The 14,421-nt window shown below is 42.1% G+C and overlaps 1 protein-coding gene across 1 annotated transcript in view; it reads left to right on the top strand.

Moving 5' to 3' along the window:
* Nucleotides 1-27: 27 nt before the first annotated feature.
* Nucleotides 28-14,421, top strand: part of smchd1 (structural maintenance of chromosomes flexible hinge domain containing 1) — a 40,440-nt gene continuing 26,046 nt past the window's right edge. Inside the window, exons 1-13 of the mRNA XM_046356163.1 lie at nt 28-268; nt 641-716; nt 958-1,116; nt 1,354-1,436; nt 1,635-1,768; nt 2,211-2,325; nt 2,411-2,530; nt 2,696-2,862; nt 3,717-3,810; nt 4,150-4,363; nt 13,572-13,680; nt 13,791-13,974; nt 14,197-14,394. Coding sequence (XP_046212119.1) covers nt 59-268; nt 641-716; nt 958-1,116; nt 1,354-1,436; nt 1,635-1,768; nt 2,211-2,325; nt 2,411-2,530; nt 2,696-2,862; nt 3,717-3,810; nt 4,150-4,363; nt 13,572-13,680; nt 13,791-13,974; nt 14,197-14,394 — 1,863 coding nt within the window. The 5' untranslated portion in view covers nt 28-58. The remainder of the gene's footprint in view (nt 269-640; nt 717-957; nt 1,117-1,353; nt 1,437-1,634; nt 1,769-2,210; nt 2,326-2,410; nt 2,531-2,695; nt 2,863-3,716; nt 3,811-4,149; nt 4,364-13,571; nt 13,681-13,790; nt 13,975-14,196; nt 14,395-14,421) is intronic.

Below are 14,421 nucleotides of genomic sequence, written 5' to 3'. Positions count from 1 at the left end.
GCGATAGATGCGCAGTACATTGCGCATACTCACGACTTCTTTCACCTGAAGAACAAACATGGCAGAGTCGGAAGGTGTGACAACGTCTGCTGTTGCCAATAGCAATAGAACACACATTTCACAGAGTAAAAATGGAGTTAATGGGTCAGATAAACCACATAAAAGTGTGGTAATATTCGACTGTCGTCCGGAAAGACACGAAGCAATGGAGAGAGTTCTGGACATAAATGGCTTGGACTTCAACGACTTCCTTCAAGTTGTATCGAAGGTACAGTAGCTAGCTAGCTAGCTAAAGTCGTTAGTTATCCAGAGATATGTTAGCCAGACAGCTGCCTGCTTGATTGCAAATTTGCAACAGCTGGCTCTTAAATTAATGAGTTCCCACGATTATTGACATTTAACTAGCAGCTCATTCGATAGCTTGGCTAGGTGGCGGATCATGGGAAGTGCATTGATCCTAAAATATAGCTGTCATTTGCCAATTTAATGTTTTAATGAAATTGTTAATAGCTTGCTAGCACGTGTTTATAAGCAAGTGTTATAAACAAGTTGTCGATACAATATCTAAACCATTCACCAAATTATCAAAACTTGTATATCTAACTCAGCAGATATGACAACTATTTTCCATGTGCCTTAGGAATTTGCCATTCCTTCCAACGAAACGTTTGTCTTGACAACAACGGACAGAAAAGGAATAGATTTTGACAGATATGGTAAGTGACATTCCAGTCAGGGCTACCTGGTGTAGTGCTAGAAAGAAATGCCAAAGTGAAATGCCAGTCATCAACTTTTTAATTGATCATTTAAAAGAATAGGCACGTTACTTGGATCAATCAGTGATAATGTTTTTGGTATACTAATAGTCAAGCATTGGGTCACAAATAAGCCTTTTATACAAGGGGAATAAGAGGTGAGCGACAATACGCTATGTTGTTGATGTGTCATCTCTTTCAGATGATCTTCAACAAGGAATCACTCTCCACCTGTTGCAGACCGAGGACCAGATCCTGCCCGTGGCAACTCAGGAACACATTGTGTTTCTCCCTCACTATGACACACTGGTCCAGAGTGGCATGTATGAGTACTATGCTAGTGAGGGCCAGAATTCTTTACGTGAGTACCTCTGAAATACTGTACCTTCTCCAGCCCAAACCAACAATATTACAGTCCTGTATGTATTCATTAGCTGTGTTCACACTGCACCACACTGAATGAAATGTCTATGCTCAGCACTTACGACCAATTTTCTACTCTGTGACGCTTTGAAGTTACTGGCCCGGGCTGATTTTGTTCCAGAAGAAGCTGTGTTAAAAGGCCTATATTTAATTAAAATCTTGCCCCCCCCAACAGCGTATGCCTTTGCAGAACTAATCGACAATGCACTGTCAGCTACATCGCACAACACAGGAGTGAGGACCATAGACATCCGATTGGTGAGATACTACTGTGGATTAAAAAATACATTTTTACACTCCCTATTTTTTTAACAATTGTAAACCTCATATGGTCTTGAATGAATGTGATGCATAAGTATTGTGATGTTTTCATATACCGGTCAGTGTTCTGCACTCCTACAGTATTGATGGAATGGGACACTGAGGTAGTTGATTGTTTCTCATCTCTTCCCCCAGCTGTTTGATGAGTCCTTGGGGAAACATGCAGTGGTTGTCATGGACAATGGATGTGGAATGACCTCCAAACAGCTTAATAACTGGGCTGTGTACAGGCTCTCCAAATTCAGCAGGGAAAGCGGCACGTTTTCAAGGTTGGTTTAGCAAGAGTAGGGCCAGGAGTTTTTCCACATCACTCGATCTGACCTGTTCAGGTGTCTCGATCAGACAATGCGGTCAGACCCATCTCCCGAGTGGCGCAGAGGTCTAAGGCACTGCATCTCAGTGCTGGAGACATCACAACAGACCCTGGTTCGATCCCGGGCTGTATCGCAACCGGCCGTGATCAGGAGTCCCCTAGGGCGGCGAACAATTGGCCCAGCGTCTTCTGTGTTCGGGGAGGGTTTGGCCGGGGTAGGCCGTCATTGTAAAATAAGAATTTGTTCTTAACTGACCTGCTAAGTTACATTTTTTTAAATGACTCACAGTAAATGTATATTAAAATGCACTTTCCAAATAATTAAGTATACACTTGAAGTTTGTTTTTGGTGCTTTCCATGTATCTATCGTCAGTGATTATCCTGTTTGTCTCACTAGTGATCATGCAGGGTATGTTCGCCCTGATCCAGTCGCTCGCAGTCTCAACAGTGATATATCATATTTTGGAGTAGGAGGGAAACAAGCAGTGTTCTACATTGGACAGTCAACCAGGGTAAATGTTCCTCTGTGTTTACCATATTCCCCTAATGGACTGTGATGCGCTACTATATGACTTGATATCTCTGTCTTTGTTAAAGATGATCACCAAACCAGCGGGCTCCCCAGATGTCCATGAACTCATCATTTCAAAAGAAGAATTTGAGAGGAAGGAGCGGAACAAGGAAGATATTTACAGTGGTTTCATCAGAAACCGGAAGGTAAGGGATTACTCCCAGATCACTCAAAATGTTGATGTGATCTCCGAAAGGCGTCCTCAATCCATCAATTTTGGAACTTTCAGTATCTGTGGCAAACTGCTATAACCTTCCCTCAGTGGCCATCCTCTATTTAATGAAAGCCATGTTCAATTTTCCACCCCGCAGATGGCTGACTCGTCCCACGTGAGAGACGACGAGGAGCGCTTCCTCCATGGGCTGATCGCTGAGGAGGTGGGAAAGGACAGCTTCACGGCCGTGGTGGTTACGGGAGTCCAGCCTGAACATGTCACCTTCCTCAAGCAGGACTTCCACCTGTGGACCAGAGAACTGGCGTGAGTCTGCTCACCCATCTGACGATCCCAATATTATTTAATTGAGAAGGTATAAAGGCATTCCATAGAGACAGCGTGTGAGAAGTCATGGTCCAATGACTGTACCTGCTAGTAGCATGTGTTCAGTGTCCGAAGCTACATCATAATAGTCGGTAGATGGCTCCATTTGGATAATCACTGTTTGCGTCTCGCAATATGGGCACCATGCTGCCCCAGACTGGAAGTACAGGAAATGTGTGCACGCAAAGACAGAAAAAAAACGATGGGGATCCATATTAGATGTTGCTTTGGTAGCATCTAAAAACTGGATTTAATAATTCACTGCTCAGCGACGCAAAGGGCGACTCCAATATACCGATTTATGGATGAAGCTTCAGACGCGTGACAAATGTTGCTAGCAGGTATAGACATTAGACCATGATTTCTCACACGTTGTCTCAGGTATGAAACACAGACCAGTGTAGACACAAAGTGAGAACCCAACATAGAATCCATGTTTGGTGTTGATTTGGGGAGGGGGAATCTGAACTGAATTTTAATAGTTTCGGCGACGCAAACAGTGATTCTCCAATTGGAGCCATCTACCGAATATTATGGGTGTAGTTTCGGACGCGGGACACATGCTGCTAGCAGGTACAGTCATTGGACCATAGCTTATCTCACACGCTTTCATTATGGAACGCCTTTAGACCATGTCTCATTAATTAGAGGTATAGTATTGGGATACCGCCTGCCCTGCACCGTCCCAAATACCCAACACCACCTTTCAATCCAATTGGTTGTTGTCCTCTTTTGATTTTACTCTTTGAAATCCATTAACAAATTATTGAAATTACAATCTACTTTGTTTTCAGCCACTTGTATCACTACTACATTCACGGCCTAAATGGGAATGACATGAAGGCCTCCTACCGAAACTCTGATTGTGTTTCCAACATTGACATTCAGGTAAGATTGTCATTGTATTTAAATAAACATGTAATTGTTATTTTATGGTAGTGCTACAGACAATAGTCATCCAAGAGCATCTATTCAATCTTTGAAGATGTATGTTTTATAACTCTTTATTTTACCTTTATTTAACTAGGCAAGTCAGTTAAGAACAAATTCTTGTTTTCAATGACGGGGTTAACTGCCTGTTCTGACAGATTTCTGACAGATTTGTACCTTGTCAGCTTGGGGATTTGAACTTGCAACCTTTCGGTTACTAGTCCAACTCTCTAACCACTAGGCTACCCTGCCGCCTCTAATTTTGTGGTACTATATTGATATTTATCTACTGTTCAGATCTCTCTGCTGGAGAAGTTCCCCAAGATCCCTCGCATGGTGAACCTCCGAGAGATCGACAACGACATGCAGACGCTCTACATCAACACGTCGGCTGACACATTCGAGTTCAAGGCCTGCACAGACGTTGACGGAATAGTGGAGGGGGTCCTGAGGTACCACCCCTTCCTCTATGACAGGGAGACCTACCCCGAAGACCCCTATGCCATACCAGGTAACCTAGGATGTACCCCAAATGGTACCCTATTCCCTACATAGTGCACTAATTTTCACCAGAACCTAATAGGCATTGACTGCTATGTGTAGAGGGTTGCTGTCAGATGTTTGGACACATTGGTCACGGTCAAGTTTTTAAATCGCAGTAGTTCACAGTTAAGCTTTTAAAGTCTTGTGAAAATCTCATTTTTAAAAGCTCATACCTGAAGAATGTTGTTGACTCGTCCTTTACTAGTTGTGGCCAAACCATAAATTTGAGAACCCACTCAGTAAAATCCAATCTCAAACTTGAAAAAAAAAAAAAATAGCTTGGAATTTCTTGACATTTTATTCAACTAGGCAAGTCAGTTAAGAAGACATTCATATTTACAATGACAGATGACAAAAAGGCAAAAGAACTCCTGCAGGGAAGGGGGCTGGGATGAAAATAAAAAAGATAAAAAACAAAATGTCACAAGAATGACATCATTCTCCAGTGGGGAAAGGAGACTAAAGGAGACACAGGCTCAGGAGGGCGCTCAAACTAGGTAGCAAGCCAATCGATCCATAGTTTGTTAGTTGCTGTATAGGAAAGAGGACAAAGCCTATCTCGCCAGTCACTTCTATTTCAAACTACATAGAACAGAAATAGAAACGCAACACTTTCAATGATTTGACTGAGTTACAGTTCATGTAAGGAAATCAGTCAATTAAAATAAATTCATTAGGCCCTAATCTATGGATTTCACATCACTTGGCTCGGAGTAATTAAAACTCGTTTTTCAACCACTCCACAAATTTCTTGTTAACAAACTATAGTTTGGCAACCCGGTTAGGACATCTACTTTGTGCATGACACAAGTAATTTTTCCAACAATTGTTAACAGACAGATTATTTCACTTATTCACTATATCACAATTCCAGTGGGTTAGAAGTTTACATGCACTAAGTTGACTACCTTTAAACAGCTTGGAAAATGCCCGAAAATTATGTCATTGCTTTAGAAGCTTCTGAAAGGCTAATTGACATAATTTGAGTCAATTGGAGGTGTACCTGTGGATGTATTTCAAGGCCTACCTTCAAACTCAGTGCCTCTTTGCTTGACATCATGGGAAAATTCAAAGAAATCAGCCAAGACCTCAGAAAACAAATTGTAGACCTCCACAAGTCTGGTTCATCCTTGGGAGTAATTTACAAACACCTGAAGGTACCATGTTCATCTGTACAAACAATAGTACGCAAGTATAAACACCATCGGACCACGCAACCGTCATACCACTCAGGAAGTAGACGCGTTCTGTCTCCTAGAGATGAACGTACTTTGGTGTGAAAAGTGCAAATCAATACCAGAACAACAGCGAAGGACCTTGTGAATATGCTGGAGGACACAGGTACAAAAGTATCTACAGTAAAATGAGTCCTCTATAAACAACCTGAAAGGCCGCTCAGCAAGGAAGAAGCCACTGCTCCAAAACCGCCATTAAAAAAAGACAGACTACGGTTTGCAACTGCACATGGGGACTTTTTGGGGAAATGTCCTCTGGTCTGATGAAACAAAAATAGAACTGTTTGGCCATAATGGCCACCGAAGAACACCATCCCAACCATGAAGCACAGGGGTGGCAGCATCATGTTGTGGGGGTGCTTTGCTGCAGGAGGGACTGGTGCACTTCACCAAATAGATGGCTTCATGAGAAAGGAAAATTATGTGGATGTATTAAAACGTTTCAAGACATCAGTCAGGAATTTAAAGCTTGGTCACAAATGGGTCTTTCAAATGGACAATGACCCCAAGCATACTTCCAAAGTTGTGGCAAAATGGCTTAAGGACAACAAAGTCACTGTATTGGCGTGGCCATCACATAGCCTTGACCTCAATCCTATAGAAGATTTGTGGGCAGAACTGAAAAAGCGTGTGCGAGCATGGAGGCCTACAAACCTGACTCAGTTACACCAGCTCTGTCAGGAGGAATGGGCCAAAATTCACCCAACTTATTGTGGGAAGCTTGTGGAAGGCTACACACAACATTTGACTCAAGTTAAACAATTTAAAGGCAATGCTACCAAGTACTAATTGAGTGTACAGTCATGGCCAAAAGGTTTGAATGACACAATCATTTTCAGTCTGCTGCATCAGTTTTTATGATGGCAATTTGCATATACTCCAGAATGTTATGAAAAGTGATCAGATGAATTGCAATTAATTGCAAAGTCCCTCTTTGCCATGCAAATGAACTGAATCCCCCAAAAACATTTCCACTGCATTACAGCCTTACCACGAAAGGACCAGCTGCCATGTCAGTGATTCTCTCGTTAACACGTGTGAGTGTTGACGAGGACAAGGCTGGAGATCACTCTGTCATGCTGATTGAGTTCTAATAACAGACTGGAAGCTTCAAAAGGAGGGTGGTGCTTGGAATCACTGTTCTTCCTCTGTCAACCATGGTTACCTACAAGGAAACTTGTGCCGTCATCATTGCTTTGTACAAAAAGGGCTTCACATGCAAGCATATTGCTGCCAGTACGATTGCACCTAAATCAACCATTTATCAGATCATCAAGAACTTCAAGGAGAGCGGTTCAATTGTTGTGAAGAAGGCATCAGGGCGCCCTAGATAGTCCTGGCGCTTGCTGGACTCTCCTAATGTTGATTCAGCTGTGGGATCGGGGCACCACCAGTACAGAGCTTGCTCAGGAATGGCAGCAGGCAGGTGTGAGTGCATCTGCACGCACAGTGAGGCAAAGACTTTTGGAGGATGGCCTGGTGTCAAGAAGGGCAGCAAAGAAGCCCCTTCTCTCCAGGAAGAACATCAGGGACAGACTGATATTCTGCAAAAGGTACAGGGATTGGACTGCTGAAGACTGAGGTAAAGTCATTTTCTCTGAATCCGCTTTCCGATTTGTTTGAGGCATCTGTAAAAAAAAGCTTGTCCGGAGAAGACAAGGTGAGCGCTACCATCAGTCCTGTGTCATGCCAAAAGTAATGCATCCTGAGACCATTCATGTGTGGGGTTGCTTCTCAGCCAAGGGAGTGGGCTCACTCAATTTTGCCTAAGAACACAGCCATGAATAAAGAATGGTACCAACACATCCTCAGAGAGCAACTTCTCCCAACCATCCAGGAACAGTTTGGTGACGAACAATGCCTTTTCCAGCACGATGGAGGATCTTGCCATAAGACAAACGTGATAACTAAGAGGCTCTAGGAACAAAACATCGATATTTGGGTCCATGGCCAGGAAACTCCCCAGACCTTAATCCCATTGAACTTGTGGTCAATCCTCAAGAGGCGGGTGGACAAACAAAACCCCACAAATTCTGACAAACTCCAAGCATTGATTATGCAAGAATGGGCTGCCATCAGTCAGGATGTGGCCCAGAAGTTAATTGACAGCATGCAAGGGCGGATTGCAGAGTTCTTGAAAAAGGTTCAACACTGCAAATATTGACTCTTTGCATCAACTTCATGTAATTGTCAATGAAAGCCTTTGACACTTGTGAAATGCTTGTAAGTATACTTCAGTATTCCATAGTAACATCTGACAAAAAAATCTAAAGGCACTGAAGCAGCAAACTTTGTGGAAATTAATACTCAAACATTTTGGCCACGATGTAAACTTCTGACCTACTGGGAATGTGATGAAAGAAAATAAAAGCTGAAATAAATCATTTCTCTACTATTATTCAGACATTTCACATTTTAAAAATAGTGGTGATCCTAACTGACCTAAGATGTTTAATCCTAGTAAAAATTACCCATCAGGAATTGTGAAACTGAGTTTAAATGTATTTGGCTAAGGTGTATGTAAACTATCAACTTCAACTGTATGCATCTGTTGGTCCCAAAAAAAAGTAGGGCCGTGGATTAAAAAAACATAATAAATACTTGGTATCTGGTGTGACCCCCATTTGCCTCATGCAGTTCTACGCATCTCCTTGACATGGACTTGATCAGGTTGATTGTGGCCTGCTGAATATTAGCTCAATCCTCTTCAATGGCTGTGTAAAGTTGCTGGATATTGGCGGGAACTGGAGCATGCTGTTGTATACGTCGATCCAGAGTATCCCAACCATGCTCAATGAGTGGTGACATGTTTAATGAGTATGCAGGCCATGGAGTGACTGGGACATTAAAATCTAATTGTATTAGTCACATGTGCTGAATATGACCAGTGTAGACCTTACAGTGAAATGCTTACTTATGACCCCCTAACCAACAGTGTAGCTTAAAAAATATATAAAAATATGTATGTGATAAAAGTAACAAGTAATTAAAGAGCAGCAGAAAAAATACAACAATATGTACAGAGTTAATGTGCAGGAGAACCAGTTAGTTGAGGTAGTATGTACATGTAGGGAGAGTTAATTAAAGTATGCATAGATAAGAATGGCAGTGGTGAGGGGAGGGGGCAAAGCAAATAGTCTGGGTAGCTGTTTGACTAGATTTTCACACGTCTAATGGCTTGGGGGTAGAAGCTGTTTAGAAACCTCTTTGACCTAGACTTTGCGCTCTGGTACTGCTTGCCGTGCGGAAGCAGGGAGAACAGTCCATGACTAGGGTGGCTTGAGTCTTAGACAATTTTTAGGGCCTTCCTCTGACATCGCCTGGTATAGAGGTCCTGGATGTCAGAACTTGGCCCCAGTGACGTACTGGGCCGTTCTCACTACCCTCTGTTAGAGGTTGATTTTTCAACGCCGATACTGATTATTGGAGGACCAAAAAAAGCCGATACAGATCAATCGGCCGTTTTTTTATTTTTTATTTTATTTTATTTTTTCAATTTATTTTTTAATAATGACAATTACAACAATACTGAATGAACATTTATTTTAACTTAATATGTCAATAAAATCAATTTAGCCTCAAGTAAATAATGAAACATGTTCAATTTGGTTTAAAGAATGCAAAAACAATGTGTTGGAGAAAAGTAAAAGTGCAATATGTGCCATGTAAGAAAGCTAACGTTTAAGTTCCTTGCTCGGAACATGAGAACATATGAAAGCTGGTGGTTCCTTTTAACATGAGTCTTCAATATTCCCAGGTAAGAAGTTTTATGTTGTGGTTATTATCGGACTATTTCCCTCCATACCATTTGTATTTCATTAACCTTTGACTATTGGATGTCCTTATAGGCACTTTAGTATTGCCAGTGTAACAGTATAGCTTCCATCCACTATGTTAATATGTTGATGTGGTTACCAAGCAACTTGAAGCTCACAACCTGCAGCCCTGTTGATGAGAATGGGGGTGTGCTCGGTCCTCCTTTTCCTGTAGTCCACAATCATCTCCTTTTGTCTTGATCACTTTGAGGGAGAGGTTGTTGTCCTGGCACCACACGGCCAGGTGTCTGACTTCATCCCTATAGGCCGTCTCGTTGTTGTCGGTGATCAGGCCTACCACTGTTGTGTCATCAGCAAATTTAATTTAATGATGGTGTTGGAGTTGTGCCTGGCCGTGTAGTCATGAGTGAACAGGGAGTACTCATGACTGCACGGCCAGGCACAACTCCAACACAATCATTAAATAATCATCTTCCGGGAATTGTGTACAGATCCTTGCGACATGGGGCTGTGCATTATCATGCTGAAACATGAGGTGATTAGCGGAGGATGAATGGCCAGACAATGGGCTTCAGGATCTTGTCACAGTATCTGTGCATTCAAATTGCCATAGATAAAATGCAATTATGTTCATTGTCCGTTGCTTATGCCTGCGCATACCTAAACCCCACCGCCATCATGGGGCACTCTGTTCATATCGTTTACCTCTGCAAACCGCTTGCCCACATGACGCCATGCACGCTGCCCGGTACAATCTTTAAACTGGGATTAATCTGTGAAGAGCACACTTCTCCAGCGTGCCATTGGCCATCGAAGGTGATCATTTTCCCACTGAAGTCTGTTACGATGCCGAACTACAGTCAGTTCAAGACCCTGGTGAGGATGACAAGCAAGCAGATGAGCTTCCCAGAGATGGCTTATGACAGTTTGTGCAGAATGGGATGGTATGATTACATGTGATCTGCAGTTGTGTGCCCGTTTGGATGTACTGCCAAATTATCTTATGGTAGAGAAATTAATGTTAAATTCTCTGGCAACAGCTCTGGTGGACATTCCTTCTGTCAGCATGCCGATTGCATGCTCCCTCAACTTGACATATCTGTAGCATTTGTCTTATGTGACAATTGCACATTTTATTGTCCCCACACAAGGTGCACCTGTGTAATGGTCATGTTTAATCAACTTGTTGATATGCCACACCTGTCAGTTTGATGGATTGTCTCGACAAAGGAGAAATGCTCACCAACAGGGAAATTTCTGCTATCTTTTATTTCAGCTCATGAAACATGGGACCAACACTTTACATGTTGCGTTTGTATTTTTTGTTCAGTGTATGTGGTTTGTAAGAATTGGCCTGTTGGCTGTTTTTAGAAGCAGTAGTGAAGCTAGAATGCTAACGTTAGCTATTGAGGTTAGCTTAGAAATCAAGCCAAATCAGATCCTCCATACAACCAACTCGCCATTCCCTTCGATTTTAAATCCTGTGGAAACCGAGGTAGCTGTAGTTGACTCCTATATGTAGCAACAGGTGGTTGGCCTGCTTAGCTCCTAGCAATAATTTGTTAGATGGCAGTCTGCATTAGTTGCAGTTGGAGTAGTGCCCTAATGTAAATGTAGTTCCGTCATGTTAACAAATCCTGATTCAATCCGTACTATACAGTAAGTAGCCGTTCGATATTGGCATATAAAAAAGCGCAAGACTGCTAGGCAGTCTGTGCATCCCTACCCCACCTGGAGTTGGTAGATAATTTGAATTTCCAAGTGTATTCAGTTGTCTTGAACGCTCTGAAGTCAGAGATTTCCAAGTTTACAGATATTTTGACTGCGCCATTAATGCTCAGAGGTAAACGGCAGGGTATTCCCTTTCAGTCAGGAATCAAAACTACTACGTAATGATCCGTGAATGCGTTGTCTGCAACATTTGTCACATGATGGCTCTATCAGCTGTTCGATTCTACTGTTCAGTTTCCCATGTCTCTTACATGATTTTCTTTTAATTACACAGTCAACCGATTTACATTTTTTTATTTAATCATTAATTCATTTAATGACAGCAGTTCCTCACTCAATGCAACAAATATTTCCAACTCTCCCCCTCTAACCACCAAGCCTCTGTATGAAATGGAACGTTGTCATGCTCTGATCCTATATCTCTACATAGTTTCGCGAACAGGCTTGCACACTGGGGGATGTGTTTTTTTTGTTTGGTTTTGTGTGTGTATTTTATTAGGATCCCCATTGGCTATTGCAAAAGCAGCAACTACTCGGTTTGCTGTAGTTTACAATTGAAGTTACCTGCTGCAGTATATCGCCGAGTTCTGTGCGAATCTCTTTTGCAGCCAGTTGCTCTCGGTGTATCATACATTCATAACGAGTGCCGATGCCTGCCCGCCGTCCCGCCATAGATGGAGCAAAAGCCCACCAGTCGATCTATTTGTCAAAATAGCCATGCCGCAAACCCGACATCCCCTGTGCCGTTTTATACTCTGTATTCACGAGACGGAACAGTATTTCCCCCTGAATAGCATCCCCCGAAATGTATTGCAAACAAGTCGATGCGTATGCATTTCGGCCCTCACAGCTAATGTTCATTTGGAGAGCATAAACTGGGGAGTTTGAGTTGGGCAATCCTCTTGATTGCTAGCAATAGCATGAATTGTTTGACAGTGTTATCTGACAAAGGTATTGATGTGAGTTTCTGTGCCTCTGCCTCCCCACGCAGTTTTAACCATATCAATTGTAAGAACAATAGTTCAATTCTAATAAAATTAAATTGTTATAACAATGCGCTTTCTCCCGCGTTGGATAGCGGTCGCTGTCACAAGTGTGCTGTTGAATTTCCGCCTTTTCCTAGACCATGTTGCTAAGTGCATAATAGCAAAGTTAACCAGAATATTGGAATTAGTTAATATATGCCAATAATATATAATATATGTTAGTCAGGAGTGGGGGGCCCCGGTGCACAACTGAGCAGGAGGACAAGTACATTAGTGTCTAGTTTGAGAAACCGACGCCTCACAAGTCCTCAACTGGCAGCTTCATTAAATAGTACCTGCAAAACACCAGTCTCAATGTCTACAGTGAAGAGGTGACTCTGGGATGCTGGCCTTCCAGGCAGAGTTGCAAAGAAAAAGCCCTATCTCAGACTGGCCAATAAAAATAACCAATTAAGATTGGGGGAGAACAGACACTGGACAGCGGAATCCAGACTAGGAGGCCAACATCCCAGAGTCGCCTCTTCACTGACTTTGAGACTGGTGTTTTGTGGGTACTATTTAATGAAGCTGCCAGTTAAGGACTTGTGAGGCGTCTGTTTCTCAAACTAGACACTCTAATGCACTTGTCCACTTGTTCAGTTGTGCACCAGGGCCTCCCACTCTTTCTATTCTAGTTCTGTGAAGGGAGTAGTGCAAAGCGTTGTACGAGATCTTCAGTTTCTTGGCAAGTTCTCGCATGGTATAGCCTTCATTTCTCAGAACATGAATAGACTGACGAGTTTCAGAAGAAACTTCTTTGTTTGTGGCCATATTGAGCCTGTAATCGAACCCACAAATAAATGCTGATGCTCCAGATACTCAATTAGTCTAAAGAAGGCCAGTTTTATTGCTTCTTTAATCAGAAGGACAGTTTTCAGCTGTGTTAACATAATTGAAAAATGGTTTTCTAATGATCAATTAGCTAATCTAAGTTATTCATTTTAAAAGGCTTTCTGATAATGGGCCTATATGTGTGTGTGTGTGTGTGATATATATATATATATATATATATATATTACTATAACAATGTCTGCACTGTATTTCTGATCAATTTGATATTATTTCAATGGACAAAACATGGACATTTCTACGTGACCCAAAACTTGTGTGTTTGTGTAAAAATACAATTGGTTGAAAAAACAGATGACTCGGCCAACGAATATACTTTTTAGTCAGGTACCGTTTTTTTTATTTAAATTTGATTTTGTCTCAGGATTTAGAACATCCTCTCGCGACCCCATTTTCATATCAGGTGACCCCTAGTTTGATAACCACTGATAGAAGTGTCATAACGTACTGAGATATTATGGCATCTGAAATTAACATTTTCTTGTAAAGCCCATGTGATCTCATCTTTGAGTTCAGCAAAAGTCTGATTGCATTCTGTTCCCTCTAATAATATTCACCAGCTACGGAAGAGGATGATGACAGTATCGTCCTGAACCAGGCCAGGGGGAAGAGGCCCATATTTGAGTGTTTTTGGAATGGACGTCTCATCCCATACACCACTGTATCCGAGTAAAGACTTTCAAAATGCTATTTTAATAATACATTTTTCTTCAGTAATGTATACTTCAACAAAAAAAAGGGTTAATGTTTGAATTCTGTGTTCGTCCGTCGTGTTTCAGGTTTGATTGGTGCGCATGGCCAAAGAAGACAGGGACGGTGCCTGCAGAGTGTTACAGCAGGTTCTCAGGGGTGCTGTTCACCAATGACAGGTTCCAGGTCAGCACCAATAAGCTCACTTTCATGGACCTGGAGCTGCAGCTAAAGAATAAGGAGACGTTATTCACCCGCATTGTCAATGGCCAGGTAGCTTCCTTGTGTCTGTGATGTTTATGTTCTATCACTAGCAAACCTCAGTCCTCTTGGGTGGAATAAAATATTATAGCATATTTAAGCCTCAGAGCTGGACATCTTAACACCCATATTAGACAAATGTGATAACAGTATTACTGAATTACCACTATGATGTTGAACATTTAGCATAAAAATAATTGCTGTGTTACTGATGCATGTCATTTCCCCTCCCAGGAACAAAGGGTTAAAATCCATAAGGAGTTTCACCAGTGGCTGAAGACCTGCCACGAGAAGTGGGACAAGCAAGTTAAGTTCAGAGGCTTCAAGAGAACCATCACACGAACAGACGTGACCACAAAGAAGATGCAATCTCCTTGGGCTACCTTCTCCTCCATCGAGTGGGACGGTAGAGTGTACAAAGCTGGTCAATACGTGAGCATCCTCTTCCTAAGACTGTAG

The sequence above is a fragment of the Oncorhynchus gorbuscha genome, linkage group LG07, assembly GCF_021184085.1.
Source record: "Oncorhynchus gorbuscha isolate QuinsamMale2020 ecotype Even-year linkage group LG07, OgorEven_v1.0, whole genome shotgun sequence".
In the NCBI taxonomy this organism is placed as follows: domain Eukaryota; kingdom Metazoa; phylum Chordata; class Actinopteri; order Salmoniformes; family Salmonidae; genus Oncorhynchus; species Oncorhynchus gorbuscha.
This window is presented reverse-complemented; position numbering and strand designations above follow the sequence as displayed.